This window comes from Sceloporus occidentalis, unplaced genomic scaffold (genome assembly GCF_023333645.1).
Source record: "Sceloporus occidentalis isolate IW3139 unplaced genomic scaffold, rSceOcc1.0.p SCAF_85, whole genome shotgun sequence".
Lineage (NCBI taxonomy): Eukaryota > Metazoa > Chordata > Lepidosauria > Squamata > Phrynosomatidae > Sceloporus > Sceloporus occidentalis.
In genome coordinates this window covers 3,640,917-3,663,698 of record NW_028317065.1, presented here as the reverse complement: position 1 = coordinate 3,663,698, position 22,782 = coordinate 3,640,917, and the positions used below count along the sequence as shown (strand labels likewise).

Genomic DNA, 22,782 nt, shown 5'->3' with positions numbered 1-22,782 from the left:
AATCAGGATCAAGAACATAGCCAAGGTCATACACACGAAAACAGATATTTAGCTGCAAGCAGACCAACAGGGACCCAAGCCAAACAACGCAAAGACCAAGACTGAATGGCAGAGTAGGTATATAAAGGCAGGGCTAAACTCAGGTAACAAGGCTCAACTGTCCCAAATAATTGGATATGGATGCTCCAGAGAGGGAAGGGTGGTCACTAGTGGCTGCAGGTAGACATGATTAGAAATAATTATGATGATAAAAAGGTTTTGTACAGTGTTAGCCGTTGAGAAAAGTATAGTTAAAATGATACCATTACCCTCTCAGTTAGCCAGTAAATGGTATCATTTTAACTGTACTCCTAGAAATAATCACTGCATAGTCCTGGCAGGCAGGGTGGACCCTGACAAGAGCTAACTGACAGATAATGACTTCCCGGTCATTGCTGTTACTGAAGTTATTTTATTTTTAACCAAGTCAATGCTGGTGTGCCATAGAAGCACAGGACATACTTTCACTTTTCAGCAACATTAACCCCTTCAGTCCTGCAATGGCATCTCTGTTGAAGGCATTGAAGGGGTTGAGGCTGCATGGTCGCGCTCATGGAGCGATCGTTCAGCAGGAGAATGTCACAAGTGTGTGGACCAGACCCTGGCCTGAAGCTGCTTGCGGCAGCTGAGGCGCAATCGCAGATAAACCATCTATCACAGGGTTAGGGCTGCACAATTGCTCTCATAGAGCGATAGGGCAGCTTCTTTCATGAAAAAATATTCAGGCTCTAATGAAGGCACATAAATCTGATACTTTATGAAGTGTAAGCATAAGCTGGTTTGAATGCTGTAATCTGACCTGCATGCGTGCTCTCGTCTATAAGGTAGCTTGAATTTAATAAATCTGCACCCAGTTTTTAAAGTGTGTATATGGTGGAGAGGTGGTAATGCGCGGAAAAATGCAGGCATTGCATAGTTTGTTGCTGTACTGTACATTATGGTAGGTATAGTTAATGGGGCTGTGGTCATCATGTTCATGTATGTCCAGGTAGTGAAGACAAATGGTCACATGTCTAGTAGTTTTGTATTGTGCTGACCTTCTCTGTGTACTATACCCGGCATTCCTTGCTACCCGTTCCGTGTATCATCCTTGGCTACGTCTGATTACTTGTTTACTGTACCGAACCCAGCATTGGCTGACTACCTGTCGGGTGTACCTGTCCAGTGATTCTACCTGTGGCATCACCTATATACTAGTATCTGGCCACCTGGCAAGTGCTTTGCTATCGCTAACTCAGTACTTGAGGCGCCACACTATTGGGATCATAAAGTCTCTGCTCTTCTATCTTGGGGCTCAAACCTTCGATAGGCATATCAGAGTGACAATGAGCGTGAAAAAAAGCCATGGTTGTGACACTAAAAAAGAACAAAAAAAGACTGTAAGCTGTGTTATAGATTTTAATTGTATTTGTAGACGTAGTATAAATTGGTTTTTAAGAGCTTCAAGTCTGTTTAGAAAATAAAGTACCATATTATCTTAAAATAAAATATCAACACAAATGTTATTTAAACACTAACACAATATGCCAAATATACAACAATTTGCTCTGTTTTAGCGCAATATTATCATCTCGCAATAGCTAAGAGGCAGCAAATTGTAAACATCTGTGTGTCAGGGATTCACGCCAAAGGTGTCCAAAATGTCTACATGCTGTGGACAGTATAAAATCAGCAGTGGAATTGTCCCAGGGGCAAACACTTTAACACATACATGTTACTGTGGAGTGGAGTTTGGCTCTGCACATTCCTTCCAACAGTCTGCTCAGGATGCATGTGTATTATAGGAAAATAAAGTAATACATTAAATGAGAAAACAATTGATGCCAAAATAGAAAAGTAACATATTAAAAATACTATATTGCGCTAGAATTCTCAGCTCCCCTGTGCCTGTCACCTGTAGACAAAACAGGTCACAATTAAAAATCCAAAAAGTGTCAGTGAATAGAAATGTATTTTAAGCATTGGTGTAGAGACAAATATAAAACTAAGGTTGAGTTGCGTTAGCACTGCAGTGTGCATCTATATGAAGTTTACTTTCATGACTTAATTGTTTTTCACTTATTGAGGTATTGCATCTTGTGATCCTGGATGTAGATCATAGAAGAAGAAGTAGCAGAAGAAAAAGTAGGAGAAGAAGAAAAGATGAAGAAGAAAATCTCTGATCAAATCACACCTAAACACATCATACATTATCTACCTGGGTAATTCATACCTCTTGAGAACAACATGTAAATCATTTAGAAGTACAACAGGATAAAAACGAATAAAACATTAAAACTAGTATTATGATATATACAACAAAAACATTAATCATGATAGCTTGTCTTTATCATGAAATCCTACTACAGTTTATAAATAAGTCCCAATGCTTTTAGTGCCAGTGTTGTTAATTGTTAGATATGACTTTTCTGTGTCAGTTTGGCAAAGCTCTTTTATTTTATTAATTATTGATTTATATATTGCCATCATATTCCGCAGCGCTTCTATTTCCCAAATTGAAAAAAATGCCATATGGCTTGTCTCATTTATAAAATGATGAAAGGCAGCTGCAACGCTTTGTGCATGTTGGTGCCTGGTAAACAGAAACAAAGGGTATGCAGTGTCACAAGTCTGTTGTTGTGGATGTTATTATTCTGGTGTTTCACTGTTTTCATCAGACCTGGTGGTATTGGCTTCTGCCAATAAACGTTTGTAGTCCGTATTAAAGAAGATGACAAAGGCGCAAGAACCCAGGCTGCTCAAACTGGCCATAATCAAAGTTGAAACTGTTTTAAATAGACAAAGAAAAAGGTTAACCGCCATAAATCACACAATTGCATAAGTCAAAGTACTATGTTCACATGATTTGGTTTCCAATATTGTCAGTAGGGATGCACCGAAATGAAAATTGTGGACCAAAATCGAAAATTCAGGATGTACTTGGCCGAAACCGAAAATAACCCCCCCTTTAGAAAAAAAACACCACACTTTTATTAAATATAAATATATTATATACACACATTATGACCTTAAGCCACAGTCTTGGCTTTTCATATTTAGCTATTATCCAAGGAGAAATCTGCAAGTGACTGTAAATCCAGTAATATGGTCAGACCACCACTCCACACACTTCTTCACTGTATCACAAGTGGTACAGAACATGTGATCCAGAGTATAAAGCTGCTGTTTACCAGATATCCCAATGATTCCAAAAGATTACCACTGGACATGCCTCATCAACAATTGCTTAGCAGACCTCATAGAGTTTATGAATACTAAATGTTACTCTTGGTCCGAGCAAACAGAATATCCCATTATCATCCAACTTGCCTGGAACTTGGAGGCTCTGAACTGATTAGTTCAACAGAGGTACGAAATCTCAGATTGCCGATTGATTCTAGTCTGTCATTTAAACAGCAAATCTCTTCCTGCTTAGCCAGCATACAACACCTAATTCCACCGGATGATATGGCAACATTAATCCATCCATTTGTGTCCCCTTGCCTAGATTACTGTAATGCTATTTTTTGGCGTTCAAAAAAGAACTCCATCATCTACAGGCAATAGAAAATGCAGCAGCCAGATTATTGACAAATCAAACTTGCTCATGTTTTACAACACCTATTTTCTATTCCCTGCATTGGCTTCCAATTAAATGCGAACATATTTAAAAATTGTCCTATTGACCTTCAAAGCCTTAAACAATCAAGGCTCACACTACCTGAAAGAACTCCTCACACCCTATATTCTATCTCGCTCACGTCGGTCAGCCAACGTCAGCCAACGTATCACTCCTGTCAGTAGAGGAAGACAATAAATCTGCCTGAGCTGGAACCCTTGAGTGCCTGGAGCCTTTATTTATTTTGATCTACTGGGGAGCTGGCCCTTCCTGGCACAGTTAAGCACCTGAGTTCCTTTGGAGTGTGCAGATCCCTCATTCTGAGTGCCCAACATAAAGACAAACTCAGGTGCCGGGCACTCAGCCACATTTTCCCCAAATTCTGGAACTCTTTATCATGCTTAGTCAGAGTCAGATACAATCATTACAGACTTAAGACAGCTAAAGACCCACCTATTTTATCAGGCACTCAGACAGCTCATGTGACCATCAGGAACTTTTTTATATCTGTTTATATCACTGTTATGTGTCTAAGAGTCTTAGAGAAAAAAAGATATAAGAATTGCAAATTCTATAATTCTACATTATTCATCAGCAGGCTGTCTGATTTACAGGAATTCAAGGGCCTTGGCTTTATAAAACTTCACAATTTTCACACATTTATATTTAAAAAGCAGACGGTTTCCTATAGAGACTTTTAATCCCTCAGTCATAAGGTCTCTGACCTTACTGCAGAAATTAATACCGGTGATACCGCAGAATTCACCTAATTGAAAAAATGGTGCACTCTCCTTGGTCACTGACTTGAAATTGCTCATTCTCAAGTGGAGTTTCACAATTTTACATTAACAAACTAGTGGAAAATATTAGGGCTGAAACAACTAATCGATAAAATCGATAATAATCGATAATGAAAATCGTTGTCAACGATTTTCATTATCGATTAATCGAATCTATTTTTATCGATTATAAAGAGGTTTTTTTCAGAGCAAATGCTCTGAAAAATTCCTCTCCTTATATAATCCGACCTCAAACAGAGATCAGATTATAATACTAGAATCCAGATCCCCCGCAACGATGCAGGAGACCTGGATTCCCCTCACTGTCGGCCGGTCTCTCTCCCCCCTCCCATACACCCCTCTGACTCCTCCCCCCTCCCATACATCACTCTGCCTCTCTACCCGGCTCCGTTAGGCACTTTCACTGCAGTTTCATAGAAGCCTCAGCGTAAGTGAAGGGCAGTAACGGAGGCTGTCTGTGCGCATCGTGCAGACCCCCCCCGGCTGACAGAGAATCATCCTCTCTGTCAGCCGGTGAGGGTCTGCATCACACAGACAGCCTCCCCGTTACTCACCTTCACTTACGGTGAGGCTTCTATGAAGCTGCAGTGAAAGTGCCTAACGGAGCCGGGTAGAGAGGCAGAGCAGTGAATGGGAGGGGGGAGGAGTCAGAGGGGTGTATGGCAGGGGGGAGGAGGCAGAGTGGAGTATGGGGGGGAGCCAGAGTATTGTATGGGGGAGGGGCCAGAGTGGTGTATGGGAGGGGGAGGAGCCAGAGTGGAGTATGGCAGGGGGAGGAGCCAGAGTGGTGTATGGGAGGGGAGGAGCCAGAGTGGTGTATGGGAGGGGGAGGAGCCAGAGTGGTGTATGGGTGAGTTATAGTGGTGTATGGAGGGTATTATGAATTTCAGGGCATATAGGGGGTCAAAGGCATATCAGGGGGGCATAAAACATATCTGGGGGTAAAAGGTATATCAGGGGCCTCAGTGGCATATAGGGGGTAAGCTGGGGGTCAGATGTGCATAGCCGGGGGCAGTTTGGTAAATTAAAAAAATTTAAACAAGGCTTTTTTCTCATAGTTTTTATTAAATATGAAAAATAGTTACCATATGAATTAATATTTACTAATAACTTTGTATTAAAACCTAGTTTGAGAAAAACCGTGTTTGGGTTCTTGTAGCTTTTATTATTATGTCAGTAAAATAAGAAGGTGAATAGAGAGGCCATTGCAATAAAGAGATGAAAGTGTAAATTGTACTTTTTTATTACATTATTTTAAATTGAAAAAAAATTGCATTTTTTTATCCGATTAATCGATTAATCGAAAAAATAATCGGCCAACTAATCGATTATTAAAATAATCGTTAGTTGCAGCCCTAAAAAAATATGTGACCTCAAACCATATAATCTAGGTGGACACAATTGATTTTAACACAATCAATGCTTTATTTTGCTAAATGGACTATTTACACTGACTATATAATTACATAACTGGTCACATATGTACACAGGGTCGCTTTATGGTAAAATAATATTTTTATGTTAAAAGGACAATGTTTTTTGTCACCATTACTATAGAAACGGAATAATGCAGAGCACATTAGTAACATGGTTTAAGGAGGACTTCAGCAGTTCACACATCCTTTAGACAGAGTAGTCCTCAAGTGTGGTTAACATGATTTTAACAGTATCCAGCAGTATAAATTACTCTGTATACTGGTCCGCATGGATCACTGGGAAAAATACCCACACAAATGTGACATGGAGCCAGCTATCTTGTGATAAAGAGTTTTAAAAAAGGCACCATTGGCCACCATGAGAAAATACTGAAATGATGCTTTCACCTTTCTGAAACACGTTTGCCCTTTCCTTTGGATAGGCTTACATGTAGAGATTAAATGGAAGTATAGTCATTCAACAAAGTTGTCAAAAATACTAATGCTTAACCATAGAACTGTAACTGTTATGAAACACTTGGATAAGAACCTCATAAATAACGTAGCACTTGGTGGTATTATTCACTAATTGCTGCAGGGGAAGAACAAGATAACATCAGTACCTTAGAAAGTAATAGAGGGCACTCGTTTGCAAAGCTGAGAGGTAAATACCATCTAAATTCAATATACCGTAGGGCTAAGAACTGATCAAAGTTAAAAGTTCTCTGTGAACCGCCACCTATGTGACTTAAAATGAAAAACACTGCTAAAAATGTGGAAAATGCATATATATATATATATATATATATATATATATATATATATATATGTTTCAGCAATAATAGAAGCTGTGGTTTCTTTACACAAATGCATACAAATTACGGTAGATTTTACTAATTTTGTGCTTTGACACTTACCCGACCAGTCATATATTTCAATCTGATTTGTGCCGCATGAAGATGAAGAAGAAGCAGTAACCGGTTTAGTGAGATTTTGGAAAAGCAGCATGTAGATTAATCCTTGGATCTGGCTAGTTTTGGGAATAATAAACACAGTTAATGAGATTATTTTTGTAAGTATGACGTAAAAGAACAAAATTGGTGTACATACTGTATCATTGGGATAAATTGCGACATTACTATTCAGACATTATTATTCCAGTACCTATTTATGCCATAATAAATGTTCTGATCGTAGCTTTTTAAAGAATTAAGGACTCGAAAAAAATGCAAATATTCAATAACATATTTAACTTAATCACCTTCCTTTTTGATTTGTGCAACAGTAGTAGTCTACAACAAATTAATAAAACTACATTACTATGAATGTACTTTTACAATACAATGATAAAAGGAACATCAATGGTCATTTGTTTACAGGCACTGCTTGTACTGTACCATAAGAACCACATTGTACATAATTGCAGATAAGATGATTCTCAAAATTTCAACCAAAACACCATGAAAAAATGAGTTGCTTCACAGATAACACATATCAGGCTAACACACATGCACACAGATGCTCATATTAACACTGAGACACTCACACTTAACGTAACCAGACACTCACACTAACACGCACAGCCAGACACGCTAATGCTAACATACCCATACACACACACATGCTACTCTTCAATGCATTGCTGCCGCACTACTACTACTGGGTTATTTGGGCATATTTTTAAACCTTGCTTACCCGCAAGTATACATGGTAACTGAGAACTTTCCAGGTCTCTCCCCTACTCATGCTCTCCCCATACTGATTTTAAAGGGAGGGGCAGGGCTGAGGAGGAGGTTTAGCAGGGCTTGCCCCCAAGAAGCTATAAACCAGAGTCGAGCAGGTAGTGCAGGGGTAGAAAACTGCTACAGAACAATAGTGTGACAGGCAAACAAAATAGACAGGGGATACAACACGATCATTCTACAAAACAAATACATGGCATTACCTCTTACCAGTACAAAAATAAATCACAATCTATACATTTATTTAACGTTTTGGTGGCATATGTTAAATCAAATTTTGATATAATTTGACTTATTATTTTAAGCAGAGATCAAAAACAGCATAAGGGGCTTATGGTTATATAGTATTTTTATTCATATATTATATTCACGGTTTCCTGCTTACCCTGATACGAAAGCCAAACCAGTGGAAGTTCCTTCTCCAACAGGGTAAGAACACTCTACAGCTAGCTCCATGGCAATAGGGTAAATGGCAAATCCAAAAAATCCAAACAATGAACATATAATGGCCAGCAAGATATTCTGGTTCCTGAAGTTAGATGCCTGTGGTATAAACAGATATTCCAAAACTATGATTTAGATCCTTCTGCTAGGATGCATTTCAACCCATTGCTGATAACACCACTTATATACTATTAATGTAATTGGTTACACAGAACATCTTTATTTAATGACCAATGTTTTAATACTGCGGAACTAGAATTAGATAAATCATTTATTCCCCTTATCTTCACTCCAGTCAGGGCCAGAAATTCAGGGCCAGATTGACATACAGCATACCTGCCAACAGTCCTGAAATTTCCCATACAAGCTGTTCTTTATAAGCTTTATAAGCTGTGCTTTATAAGCACAGCTGCCTGTTGCCAAGTGTATTTCACAGCACCATCTTTTTTTTTAAAGGAACCTACATGTACCTCATAAAAGGTTTATATTTTGTTAGCTTATGTTTCTTGATGCATTATTACTAGTCCCTGATGAAGTCAACATATGACGAAACGCGTTGGACTTAGTTTCCTAAAACATTAAGCATTTTTAATGGGCTATTTTAAATAAAGAGCTTTTGGAAGATACCCTGCCTGCCTATCATTCGTTTGTATCCAGCAGATGACCGGTTTTTAAAACTTTGAGGTGGTTTTAAAAGTTCCAGTAAATCTTCAGGATTCCTAAGATACAGGCTATCTTAAAGGCGCAGTTCCTACTACAATCTTGTGAGTGTGGCACAACCAGTGGGGGCTGTTTTAAACCTTTTAAACATTATTGCACCATTTGTGGTTTTTATTCTTTTTACAGAGTATTTTTAAAGCTGTATCCCCAGAATTTGTTCTGTTTTATCCATATAGTCTACTTTATGCAGCTATGGATTTACCTTCTGGGCTCCCGACCTAGAGTAGCGCCCCCTAGCTGAAACCTCCTTGTCAGAGTCTGGACTGCCTTAAAAGGCGGCTGTGTAAATGGGCTGATTTAGTATACCAAAAGAACTCCCCTGTAATGGCCCATTGAACAGCGAGATATTGGGGGGCTGCCCAAGACCTCCCCCTTGACCTGCCACCCTACGTCACTGATTATATGTGTGTCCTTATTTATATACCCACATCCACGCTATGTACGCCATTGCTTTTTTTTAAAAATAGTTTTTTATTTGCTGTCTGCATAATTCCATTCTTAGGACAATCAAAATGTTCTGCTTCAGCCCCACAATCCATTAACCCAGCAGTGCTGAAATGTATGTATTAGATGGTTTAAGAAATTACAGTGGAAAAAATATGATGTAACTAAACAGATATCAATTGTAATCTCAAGATTACAAATATTTACACTTAAATATAAATTATTTTTAAACTTATTAGCTTTTATAATATTTATAAATCTATAGTTTGCTCAAATTACTGGGTAGACCAGAAAATTGTAAACAAAAATACATTATTTTTACAGGATGAACTTACCACTGCAAATGCAATATTTGCTAGCGCAGTCAGGGAAAAACATATCTTGACAACTTCTGTGAATTTTTTTGTCCTGTCGACATACAGCCCACATACCAAAGCACCAACAACCCCGAAGAAAATAAATAGGGCTCCACACATGCCTGAAAAAAACTAAAAAAGCTATTATTAGAAATGCACAGGTAGCCGCACCATACAGAGTCTTACTTTGGGACCCCACACAGGTGTTTCTGCTATATATATATATACAGTATTTGTATATATATATATATATATATATATATATATATTTATTTTTTTATTTATTTTTTTTCATATATTTACGGTACATGATTTCAAAATCATTATAATGTTATTCGGTATAGCTTAATGATATAGGTGCTTTTTAATTAATTACAGGGGCAGACTATGCAGCAATACATTCAAAAACAAAGAAGAACAAGCTAATCATAATAATAATTAATTGAACGTTTTACTGGTAACTTATTTTTGTTTTTTTATTTACTTATTAATTAAAACACATATGAGAACCCATTGCAGGTTGCCTCCAGCCAATGCCAATATATTTTACCCTGAATTAAATAGTATTAAATAGCAAAATGGCATTAGCTCTAATAGGTTTAAACTTGTTTCTTTCAATATGTTGTCTTTGTTTTGATAAAGAATATTGAGAAATATGAAGAGTTAATGTTGAGCAATAAACAGAAATGGTTAGAAAAGATATTCTTTAAAACTAAGCCTCCTGGATGGGGACGCATGAGCGTGCGTTTGCTTTAAAGAATTTGACACTTTTATAACTAAATGTAGCATTAGAAATACAATTGGCAATACTGCTAAATGCCCAAACTGTTCCAAAAAAACTATTTAATCATATAAAATGTTGTGTTAGTCAGAATTTAGCTGGGAATATTTTAAATGTTGCTGAAAAGCAGACCATGATGTTACCATGAAAAACATTCTGTGTTGTTTTTAGGTGATTTTCCAAGAAAGCAAAAAAATGACATTTGTAGAGGTTCAGTTATGCTTCAGATACTACAATTAATGTTGTTTTTTTTCACAGAGGACTTGCTTGCCTTTGTAGGATCGTCAGGTTTGTCCTTTGTTTCACTTTCACAGAAAACCAATACAGCCTTTTACTTGGCTGGTTCTAGATGTAGGGAACCCAAGTATCTTATCATTTCTCTCATAATCACTAAGCCTTTCTATTTAAGAACAGAGCTCTAAGGTACCGAAAGCTTATATCTTTCGTCTATGTTGTCCCAATAAAAGGTATCAGCTCTCACAGAAGACATAATCTCTGCCACAAAGAGGGTACTAATTTCTCTTCATTTCAGTTAACTGTAGACCACTGGACAATAACCTACGCTACCACTGGGCACTTAAAAAGGCCATTTAATACTTTCTGTCCTCTGCGTCTTAAATTAATTATACAGGGTTTGTGCTTATGTGGATTTATTATTTCATACAAATATATAGTCTCTCTTGGTTTTCAGAACAAACACTTAAAAACACACATAAGTTTAAAGCAGAAAATAGCATTAAAGGATAGAAACTTGCAAATGAAATGCAATTTTACAATTAGTTTGAAGCAAGTATGTAAAAACTCACATTTGGGTATCCTTTGAAACATAAAATTTGCTCCAGAAATGTAGAAAATGCTGTGAAGAGGCCAAGACCTGCCCCAAAGCACAGCATTAGGATGACGTATGCCTTATTTTTCATGAGCTGTAAATTAAAATAATAAGATTAGAATATAAATTACTTCAAATCAATATGTTTTACAACTTACAACACCCTTTTCTTTAGAATGGCTCAATACCACATGGTCAAATCTCTTGTATCTAACAAATGTTGCACTTTTTAACTTCCTGTTGAGAAAAAACAATAAATGGTCCTCCAGGGAAACTTTACTCAGATGAATGAACAGAGCTCTTGGTGGTCAATAAATCTACTCTACTAAAAGTCATCAACATGCATTGCTTAATGTTTGACTTGTGCCAAGCTTCATACGTGTAGTGGACATGTCATAAAATGTACTCCTCAAGTATATATAATGAGTTGTACATGATAACTACTCTCTTTCACCCATAGACTAACAGAACAAAAACTCAGGACTGGCACAGGACGAAAACATCTTCACTGAAACGGCATACAATCCAAAATATTTATTACATAATTTATCATATGAACAAAGGACACCATGGAACAAATGAAAATGAACAATGCACCATGAAATCAGCTTGATGAAGAACACATTAGGCCAGGGGCATCCAACCTGTGGCCCTCCAGCTGCTCCAGGACCACATCTCCCATAATGCTCTTTCAGCTAAGGGGCTGGCTGAGGAGGATGGGAGGTGTAGTCCTGCAGCAGCTGGAGGGCCGCAGGTTGGACGCCCCTGCATTAGGCATTTCCATATGTTCTGTGGAGTTTCAGTCCATTTAATCTGCACATTTTTTACTGCTGAGGAAGATTACCAACGACCCTATAGATTAGCGTACCCTTCCCTTTCTTTTTCATTGTTAGTTTCATCATTTTTCCCTTCCTTATATTTTTGAATTGTATTTTTTTTAATCCTTTTTGCATTTACTTGCTTTTTTTTAATCAATTTTGTACTGCTGAAAATGTAAACTTGCAAAAATATAATCTGCTCTTTGTACTTGGAATGTAACAAATTTTCACAAACTTGAATTTCATTGACAGGAATCCCGACACCACAATGTTCGTTTTTTAGATGACTGCAGAGCATTGTTAAAAAGACAGTTAAAAGCAAATAATTTCCTTGCTGGAGTGCTATTTTTGGCATATGGCTACTAGGACATAGGTAATCTGATATATGTTTTATATGATTATTATGACATCATCAAGTTTAACCATGACTGACAAACACACTGAACACAATTCAGTAATGTCAAACAGTAGCTCATTATTATAGATGGATTGGTGGGCATACACAGATAACCTTAAAATCAGCATTTAGATATACTTAAATATTGTATGTATATTAGACTTTTTTTTGGTAAATTTGGCGATTCGTACGAAGCCCAGACCCCTATTAATCGGATGAAAATGAAGCAAAAAAGCTTAGAATTTTCTTCCAACATTCGTGGGTCCACATTTACTCACACTTTTACTTTTTCTCAACCTCACTCTCTCTAAATATTTCCCTACCGTCTCTGCTGACAGCTTCCGCCGGCGGTTTCCACATCTTCTTCAACTTCTCCCTCCTCTCTCTTCTATCTTAAATTCTTAATCTTCTTTCTCCGTACGCATCTCCACGGACATAACCCAGCAACTTCTGCCAAAATGGCCGCGCTACGGTGACGTCCTCCCCGATCCTCCAATTGGGGAAGAGGATGTCACAGAAACTGTCAAATGAGGGCAATATGACGGCGCTTGCTGTGATGCCCTATCCCGGATTGGAGGCTCAGGGAGATGGCATCACCATAAGTACTGCCATGTTGCCTTCAGTTCACCTGTTCTCTCACTCAAACAAGTTGTAGTTTAACAATGTGCCAAGCTAACCACAACTGGTTTTGAATTGCTTACAGTGTTCATGTATTGGCAATGCTTAACACTGCTCTAAATGATCTATGACGTGTGGCCTACACATAGCTTTCCAGCAGGTGTTGATCTTCAAGTTCCACCATCCTCACCCAGCACAAATCTGCCAACATATTGACATTAATTGACTTGAATTTCTCAACAACACCTGAAAAGTTACCTGTTAATTATACCTGACCTACAAAACACTGGATACATGATAACTGAAGCTGGGGTTGTGCAGGGTCTTTTGTGGCTTACCTTTTTTAGGCCAGAAATAAAGGGCTCTGAAGCAGCATTTACTGCACTCGCTGATGGTGGAGTCGGCGGAGCTTTTTCCCAGATCCCTGCTGTTGCTAGGATGCAGGCTATTACAGCAGGGATGCCAAATATTCCCATCTTTAAACACAATTTTATGAGAATTAGTCATTTAGCAAAAACGAGACATATAGTGTATATTTAATTGTTTTTTTAGCAATATCTGTCTGGGCACTCTACCTGGAGTAAAAATTGGTTGCAATATTACAAAGAACTTTCCATACTACCATGTCTTGATATTCTTGTTTAATGGCAAAATTGTTATTAAGGCTGTCTACTGTTTTAGTGTGAACAAAAGAAAATGGTTGGTATGCTGTATTTACACATAGAAATTGTGTTGTACATGGCACACGAAGGGAGTATAATTCTACATGTACTATGTGACTGTGTATTACTTGACTACTGAAGATACCTGGGAACTGCCTTCTGATGTCAGTGGGTGGTCCCAATGACGTCGCAGGAGTTCCCGCTGACGTCAGGGGGTTCCCACTAATGTCTGAGGCATTCCCGGGAAACATCCTCATTAAAAGGTTAAATGTGTGGGTAGTGGGGCGTGTCAGGACCCCGATCCCATGTCAACCCAGAGTTCTCCAGAGAGATCCCAGGTAAGCAACTGATCTGCCTAGGTTTCTGTTGTGGCAAGCAGTGTCTACAGAAGTCGTGAAGAGACAGACTCATCTGGTCTTTTGCATTGGGTTCTAATGCACTGGTGGGACTGGTGACCTTATGAACAGTGATTCACTTTTCATATTTATTGCTTTAGAAGTACATGTTTTTTTTTTATTCATACTGAAAAGACAACTAATGTTTTTCACTTACCATAAGAGGAATGTATTCCTTATCTTGTACAATAGTCGGAGATAATATATTGGCTAGAAGTATGCCAATGGGATTTGCTAGAGAAAAATAAATACACAGATTATGGCATGGGCTGATCTGGCGCTTACAGTCCTTTCTGCTAACTGTAGGAAATAATTTGCATTTCACACTCAAAGAGTTCAGATGCCTCAAATTACATTTTATGCTCTTACTTTTTTTTTAGATAAGAAGTATTTAGATATTAAGCATTGTTTTTCAACTTTGTAATTTTTTTGTTCTGAAGCCCTTAGGATGTAGTTCCTCGTGCAGAAGAGGCAATCTAAGCATTCACTTTGTCAGACCTATTTTGCCTCAATTTGATCTGAGGTGAGAGTGGAAAATCCCAGCTTCCGTAGTAGCAATCTAACCACACTACAGCCCTCAGTGCCTTCTAGAGCAACCCACTCCCCTTTTGATCACAGCTTTGTGCTGTGACTCAATTTTTTCAAATATATCCAAATCAGGACACATATGGGAGAGGGAAGTGGCAAAAGATAGAGGGTGCAGGAACAGTCCCAGAAGTGGACATGTTCACCCACCTTTAAGAAAGAGCCATCTTGTGGAGCTTAGGTACAGAGTGTTGTGGTTACATGGAAGCCGAGTCTACAACTCCCTGGGTCAGAGGACCTCCCCAACTGACCCATGATCCTCAGTGTCCTCAAAAACAGGGCAATGGGATAGTGTCAAAAAATTGGAACTTTACCACAAAACTGGGACCACTGGTAGGTATGGAAGTAGGTGTACTTTTGGTGGGGTTAAGTGTAGGAGGCTATGCAAAAGGAAATGTGAAATACTATTAGTCATGCAAACATTAAACATTAATTTTATTGCTCAAGGACTCAAACCTGCTCCACAGATTTTCATTAGTCATGGTGTCAGAACTGGATGATTAAGACTGAGCCATTCTATTGCTTGGCACAGACAGGGTGTTTGCCTGCCAGACAGATAACTAATGTGCAACTGAAAACATATTATGCAAAAATCTGATTCTAGTAGTAAATACTTTGTTGGGAGTTCCCCTTTTAAATTAATATTCTTCTCTTTTTTTTCTTATCTTCGGTAAACCCCAGCACGCCCCTTCATCTCAGCCTCTTCCATTCACTCTTCCACTCCTTCCACCATTTCTTTATCACCTCCACCACCAAGTCTTCCCCAACATTTAACAAATAAACTAAAAACCATTTCAAAGTCACTAGTAAAACACACACATGTAATTTATATAGTGCTTATTAATACATAACTATGCTATGATACCCACTTTTAAGATGCAATGATTCTTGGTAATTTGTTATATTACCACATAATAATGATATGTGTATAAACTGCAAAACAGAAAGTTTCCATGATTCCCTGGAAAATGTAATATATATATATATATATATATATATATAAATAAAATTGTATTCCTAATATTACTCACACATTGAAGCTATCATGTTGGCTGTTGCTCTTTGATGCTCTGGGAACCATACAGCAGCAAGCTTGGCAGGAACAAAAAGGACAAGTGGTTGTGCCGTGGCACACAGACACTGGCCCACAAATAAGTAATATAAACTGCTTGATCCTTTATTGAGAAACGATATGATACTGGCAGAACGTATTAAACTTCCCAACATGTTGAGCCAGGAACTCAAAATAACCTGGAAAATAAAGTCACAGAATTAGTGAAGCACACTAACACATGCGCCATTACATTACTCCACTAAACGCCACATCTGCTTCTGTTTGGAAACCGCTGCCAGCCCAACAGTGTCCGGGATATAAAATAGTGATTCCTAACTACCCCACTGTTATGAAATGCATGCAACACTGGGCTGCTTTCAACACTTGTTTATTGCAGAGCTTTACTTGAGGCAAGGCCATAGCAAGGGTGAAGCGAGAGAGGCACGGTGTTTGTATGGGCAGTGTGTGTGTTTGTATGGGCAGTGTGTGTGTATGGGCAGTGTGTGTAAGGGCAGTGTATGCGTATATGCATGTTAATGGGAAGGTGTGTGTAAAGGCAGCGTGTATGTGTAAATGTGTGTTTATGGATAGGTGTGTGTGTGTAAAGGCAGTGTGTAAGGGCAGTGGATGTGTATATATGTGTGTTTGTAAGCTGGTGTGTGTATGGGCAGTGTATGTGTATTGGCAGTGTGTGTGTATGTGTGTAAGAGCATTATAGGTATTTGTATGTTTGTAAGCTGGTGTGTGTGTATATGTGTGTGTGTAAAGGCAGGGTTGAGTAAGGGCAGTGTATGTCTATATGCATGTTAATGGGCAGGTGTGTGTAAAGGCAGCGTGTATGTGTATATGTGTGTTTATGGGCACAAGGCCAAGTTAACCCTGCAGTGGTTACAGCAGAAAAAGGTGAAGGTTCTGGAGTGGCCATCACAGTCTCCTGTTTAGGGGGGCAGAAATGGGACAGTCAGGCTGTTTAAGGGGGCAGAAATTGGACAGGCAGGCTGTTTAGGGGGCAGCAGTGGCAAAAGGAGGCTGTTTTAGGGGCAGAGGTGGCACATTAAGTCTGTTTTAGGGGCAGAGGCCTACCACGTAAATGTCTGGCTTAGCGTGTGGTAATTGGAGTCATGCTGTACCATATCTGTTCAGTAAATGTTAATTTATTTTTTTAGATTCTTATTTTTTTTCCAGTTGACATACAGTTTACAAATTTGTGAAATAAATATTGTTGCCAAAATTAATTTTGTGTGTGGGGGGGGGTGCCACATACGGGATCTGCCCAGGTGCCAAATACTCTAGGCATGCCCCTACAGTTGAATATGAATCCCATAGGAAATGAGAAATAAAAGTAATGTGTTATGGTACATATATTACCAGTTCTCCAAGGTTATACAAACTTTTGATCGCAAAGGTATGTAAATAAATTACATTATCCCTGGAGACCCGGTTCAGGATTGAACCTGCCATGACCTGTCAATGCCATCGGCATGATATGCCACCAAACAGGTTAGTGAGGGGCTAGACGGACTTCAATTATTTGGGGAAAATGTTTTTCACTTAAAGGGACACTCCAGCCATTGCATGGACTTTAATGCATATAAAAACCTGGGAAGTCCCTTTAAGTTCTTATGTGGTTCCCCTTGCAAATGCATGAAGGGGTTCTGCAGATTCCCCCATCGCCTCTTTCCCTGCACTCCAGCTCTCTGGCTTACTTGAATCTGTTAGACAGAAAACATCTCCTGGTTTTATACCAGATGAACTGGTGCCCCAAGAACCTTCCTCCTTAGACCTAGTTGGCCGAGGCCTGAATACATCACTGGTAGTAACCACAGTTTTTACTAGTAAATGGCTTCAAGTAACTTCCATCCCTGTGCTTTCTAGTTATACCAAGTCATTCCAAAAAAAAACTTTTCTATGAAAACACCAATCAGTATCCTTGGGATAAAAATATATACGGCGCACTTGGGGAAGAAGGGTGTGATGTCACTACAGATATACCTTATGGCAGGGGCGTCCAACATGCGGCCAGGATCACAAGAGCCCTGCCGCTTACTTGTGGGAGGGTCTATTCTCTGCTCCGGTCCTGCCTCCTCTGTGGGGAGAACGAGGGAGGCCGCGCCCCCTGCTGAAGTCTGTGATCGGCATTGAGAGAGCTGTAGTGCAGGTAAGGGGGTGGGGGAGGGTGTTTGAATGAGTATGCCTGATTGAGGGAATGAATCTGTGAATGAATGAATTTGTGTGTGTGTGATAGCATGGATGTGTAAGTGCTGGAACCTAGGCATGATGGGACTGTGATTGCTGTTAACAATCCCACTCCTATCATGCCAAGTCAGCCTGAAATCTGGCTAGCTGCTCCCTTGTGTATTGATGCTGCCAGCAGTATGGGGTCTGCACTTACAGCCACCCTGTACCAGCATGTACTGGCTGACTTGGGATGATAGGAGTGTGATTGCTAACAGCAATCTGCTAACAGCAATCACAGTCCCATCATGCCTAGGTTCCAGCATTCACTGGTTGCCTGGGTATAAAAAGAGTGTGTTTGCTGTTAGCAATCACACTCCTATCATGCCAAGTCATATTGTTGATTTTTTTTGTCCAATTGTGGTGTGTTACTTTTAATAAAAGCGTGGTTACACACTAAAATTGGACAAAAAATACAATGCCCAGCCAACCAGTACATGCTGGAATCTGGGTATGCCTGAGATTGCTGTTAACAATCATAATATATAATTTTTTGTACAATTTTGGTGTGTAACTTACTTTTATTAAAAAAGTGTGTGGGGGGTCATTTTCAGTTTCGGCTAAGTGAACCCTGAATTTTCGGTTTTGGTCCAGATTTTCATTTTAGTGCATCGCTAAAATAAATAGAACTATTTCATTTTTACTTATCCAGAATCCTGAATTTGTAGTCACAAAACTTTCTAGGCCCAGAAATCAGTGAGAGGAAAAGTAAAGGTTTTGTGTCATTTACTTTATTTTAATCTGCATATTTTATTAAAGGCCATATTTTCCTCGCCCTCGCACTGATACAATTCTGATGAAGTGGCCCACTGCAGAAAAAACTTGGACGCCCCTGCCTTATGGCATGGTATACTCATTGTAAATTATCATGAGCAAAAAACTGTTTATAATAAGCTTTCAATAAATGTGTACTTACAGCCGATCTTAAACCAAGCGTGTCCAAAAACCATGATGCTCCAAATCCAAATGGTATAGATATAATTACATATACAAGAGAAAGAAAGTTAACGTCATCGAGCGTGCAATTGAAAAAGCTTGCTGTCAAGTCGGCCACTGGTGCAAAGCTGATCCATAACTGAAATATGAAACATATTGAGGTATTTGTCAGAAATATATATATATATATATAGTACTGTAATTCAGTATGTTAGTGGTCCAATCTGGAGCATTGTTCAACTAATAAGATACAAGTATTGCAGAAACGCAAAGACTACATTTTCTTTTGAGCTTTATGCATTTTACTTTTGAGGGCTGAACATTGTCTTTTTGGCCAGCGAATGAGCTGCAATAGAAATGGTAAGCATTATTGGGGATCAGCAGAATATCTTGGCTAGGGTGGCTAGGCCTAGGGCAGCAGGTCTAAGGACAGCATCCTCTGTCGCTCATTATTGTAACCAATTATTAATGGATCAGGTGCATTGCTGATCAGGGGACTGGTTATGAGGTCAGAGACATAACTTGTAACCGGCCCATTTACAGGGCTGTGCTTTAGATGGCACAGTGTCCATAGTGTCCATGGAGTAGGTAGGTCCTGGGGGCATCTGGTAGTGCTGCTCTCAGGCCAGATATTAATACTGTATGTGCCAATTTTTGAATACAATGTGGACAGTGGGCAAGTTATTGCATAATATCTAATATAACAATTATTAAATATGTTTTAGATATAGCTTTGGGTCATGTTTTATACATAGGGTCATGTGTTGGATTCACACTTACAGAGAAGGTTTGCCTGTCAATACTAAAATAACAATTTACTGATCAGTTCATTTGCACAAAATATATTTACCTGGAACTGACATGCATAAGGCTTAAAGATGAACAGTTCTTTCAAAAATGAAATGCTGGGACATTATTTATATGACAAACAGAGAAAACATATACATTGTATTTGGCATAATGTAGCCATAAAATGAAGGGGAAAAAGTTTTTAGAACTTAACGTTAAAATAAAAAAAAAATATATATATATATAACACGGTAATTTAAATCCAGTGACATCATCATTATATCATCAGTGGTATCATCTGTTTACAAGAAAGATCCATGAGGTCTATAAAGACACCAAAGAGATTTCTGGTCAAAGACATAATAAAGTAAAATAATAATAATAGTAATAATAGTCACAAAAAAAAAAAAACTAAAAAAAGTATCAGAACACATAGTACCCCTGCCACTACTAATATAAACTAAAAAAGTGTGGTATGTAAAAACCTTTTTAGAAGGGTGATTTACTGAAGCTTAGTAAGAGAGGACGTGCAGAGCCTTCACACAAATAAGTGAAGCAGCCTCCCAGCAGAAGTGGTAGAGGCGCATACAGTGATGGAACTTAAACATGCATGGGATAAGCATAAAACTATCCTGAATCTAAGATGAGACCAAGGTCTGATTAGGGTCAGCAAAGACATGGTCAGACTAGATGAGTTCAATGCTTCTTATAAGCAAAGTCTATGATAAAAATTGAATAGAAATCCTAAGCAAAATTGCAAAAATCAAAACTTTTTTTCAATGTTATATTTTAGTTTTTTTTTTTTAATATTACATATCTATATATATATATATATATATATATATATATATATATATAGTTTAAAGCCCTACTTCTTAGAAAAACATAATTTGTGTGGGTAGAGTGGCATATAGGAGGTGTGACGGAAGCCTCCATCACTGGGGCCACTGGAGAAGCCTGACTGCCAGCCTCCTCCCTATTGACTATGGGCCCTGGGTTTGTAAAGACTTCTGTGGCTACCCCCAGCAGTATCATCTCATCACTGGCTGAGGGGATTATCTCCAGCAGACAGCCAGGATCTGCCACCAGGGAGTGACCACCATTCTTTGATGTTTAATGTTGTATAAATCAGTCTTCCCCCTATTGTATTGTTAATCCCGTTACTGCCCCTGTTGTCTCTGAGAGGCAGATTAAGGGGGCGGTTTGTGTCCCAATATCTTGTTTTATGTTAATGTGTGTTTTGCTGGATATATCCAGATCTGTGTGTCTAAAATAAATCAGTCTTCGTTTGGTTTTACCCTACACTGAGTCTCGGCTAGTGACTGGGGAACCGAAGAAAGTGTGTTGTCCCAGGCTAAGGGAGCACAAGACAGCGGAGGTAGTCGGTCGGACAAGCCAGCTCCGTGACAGGAGGGTATAAGACATTTCTGGAGGCAGAGTGGCATATAGAGGGTTAAAAGGCACATCATGGGGCAGAGTGGCAAATAGGGGGTATAAGGCATTTCTGGGGGCAGAGTGGCAACCCTGGGGGCAGATGTGCATAACTGGGGGGGCAGGTTGGCAAATAAAAGGAAATAAAAAAAATATATATTTTTCTCAATCATAGCTTTTATTAAATATGAAAATATTCTTTACATGAATTAATATTTACTAGTAAAACTTTTTTTCATATAGGGTAGTCTTATATTCAGGCTTTTTGTTTTTTTTCCTCAATTAATATTCAGATTTTGGGGGGTCGTCTTATAATCAGGGTCGTCTTATAATCGAGCAAATACGGTAATTATTATAATAATGTCAGGGTAAATATAACTGTTGGATCACATGTACTCTGGTTACAAAGTGGACAAACAGAAAGAGCTACTTAAATGCTGTTAAAGTGCATGTTAACATTTTCAAGATTTTCCAACTAAACAAACCTTGATGGATTGCTTCACAAGCCATTAAGATTAAAAGATAACCTGAATTGACTCCAGCAATGAATTCCCAGTTTAGATTGTAAGCTCTTGGACTTTTTTTATTGTAAGGAACATGTTACCATACACAGAGCTCGCTAATAACAAATATTATTATAATGATAATAACGTGCTATGAAGAATGACTTTTCCTGGTAGGGTCCCTTCACCTACCATTGCGTTGGAGCAGTTTAGAAGGCACACCGCTCCAAGGATGAGCCATCTCCTCTTGTACAGCTTGAAGTCAGCGATCTTTCTTAGTAAGCAGCACCTCTCCGAGTCAGGGTCCAGGCGATCTCTTTCATCATCCCCCATATCTGAGTCTTTGTTGTCAGATATTGATACAGATCCACTACCTTCCAAGGATCAGCACTCCAACATCCCCCATAAAGCAGGTGCCAGGTACAGTGTAAGCCCAAGCAGCACCACTCAAACTCCGGACCTCGCACATGGACAGCTGATCATGGAGAAGAAAGCCTGCAATCTGCTCTGAGGTTCTTCACTGGTATGCGGTGGCCCTGGCAAGCATCACACCCCCTTTCACTGAGTTAGCCTTACTTTTCTTTAAAAGTCATTGTTGTTGACTAAGGCTGACTCACATAGACTGTGTATGGCCACTCCTCCTGTCTGAGCACTGGGGAGGAAGAGGAAGCCTCACACAGCACAAAATGACAAATCTAAGGCCAGCCTCCCATGCCAGCAGAGCTGGCTGCTGCGAAAATCAAAAGTGCAACTCAACAGAGCTGGATCTTTTATAGCCACCTTAAAAAAGGAGAACTTTTAGCTTCTTTTCTTGGTTTTAGAATTGTTCATGTTAGTTTAGATCCAGCTTCATGCTGCTTTTCTGTTCCAAAGATTAGCAGCTGAAACTGTGTTTGTGCTGTCATTTCTTCAGCAAGACATATTGGTGGAGATCTTCTTCAAACACTTATGGTTCCTTATGGAATTGTGCTTTGATACATCCATGTCTTCTTGGGTTTTATTAGGTAAAGCAGAAGATGGCTGGTGAGGTTCTATTGGAATTGTGGTTGCACATCAAAATCTAGTTAGGCATTGTAAGAAGACAAACACAGTGAGCTTCTAATACAAAAAAAGTGCAGCTGCCCATTCATATTTCAGTAAGGTGAAGGGGATATCAAGAAATCTTACTGACTTAATGATGCAGTATATAGG

General features: G+C 38.9%; 1 protein-coding gene across 1 annotated transcript; it reads right to left on the bottom strand.

The window, feature by feature from the left end:
- Positions 1-1,268: 1,268 nt before the first annotated feature.
- Positions 1,269-21,924, bottom strand: LOC149285079 (solute carrier family 49 member A3-like). The gene is made up of 11 exons (XM_089495863.1): positions 21,784-21,924; positions 18,849-19,007; positions 15,675-15,894; positions 14,216-14,292; positions 13,340-13,477; positions 11,146-11,262; positions 9,538-9,690; positions 7,980-8,137; positions 6,770-6,882; positions 2,699-2,804; positions 1,269-1,395 (listed from the first exon to the last, which is right to left on the bottom strand). The coding sequence occupies exons 1-11, from the start codon at positions 21,922-21,924 to the stop codon at positions 1,269-1,271; spliced, it is 1,509 nt and encodes a 502-aa protein (XP_089351989.1).
- Positions 21,925-22,782: the final 858 nt, after the last annotated feature.

Excerpts from the sequence above, each read along its gene's own strand:
- LOC149285079 (XM_089495863.1), bottom strand. The coding sequence starts at position 21,924 with ATGGGGGATGATGAAAGAGATCGCCTGGACCCTGACTCGGAGAGGTGC. Across the intron at positions 9,691-11,145 it reads GTTTCAAAGGATACCCAAAT|TTTTTTTCAGGCATGTGTGG; the intron begins GTGAGTTTTTAC and ends TAGCTTTTTTAG. Across the intron at positions 6,883-7,979 it reads GGTTTGGCTTTCGTATCAGG|CCAGATCCAAGGATTAATCT; the intron begins GTAAGCAGGAAA and ends TCCCAAAACTAG.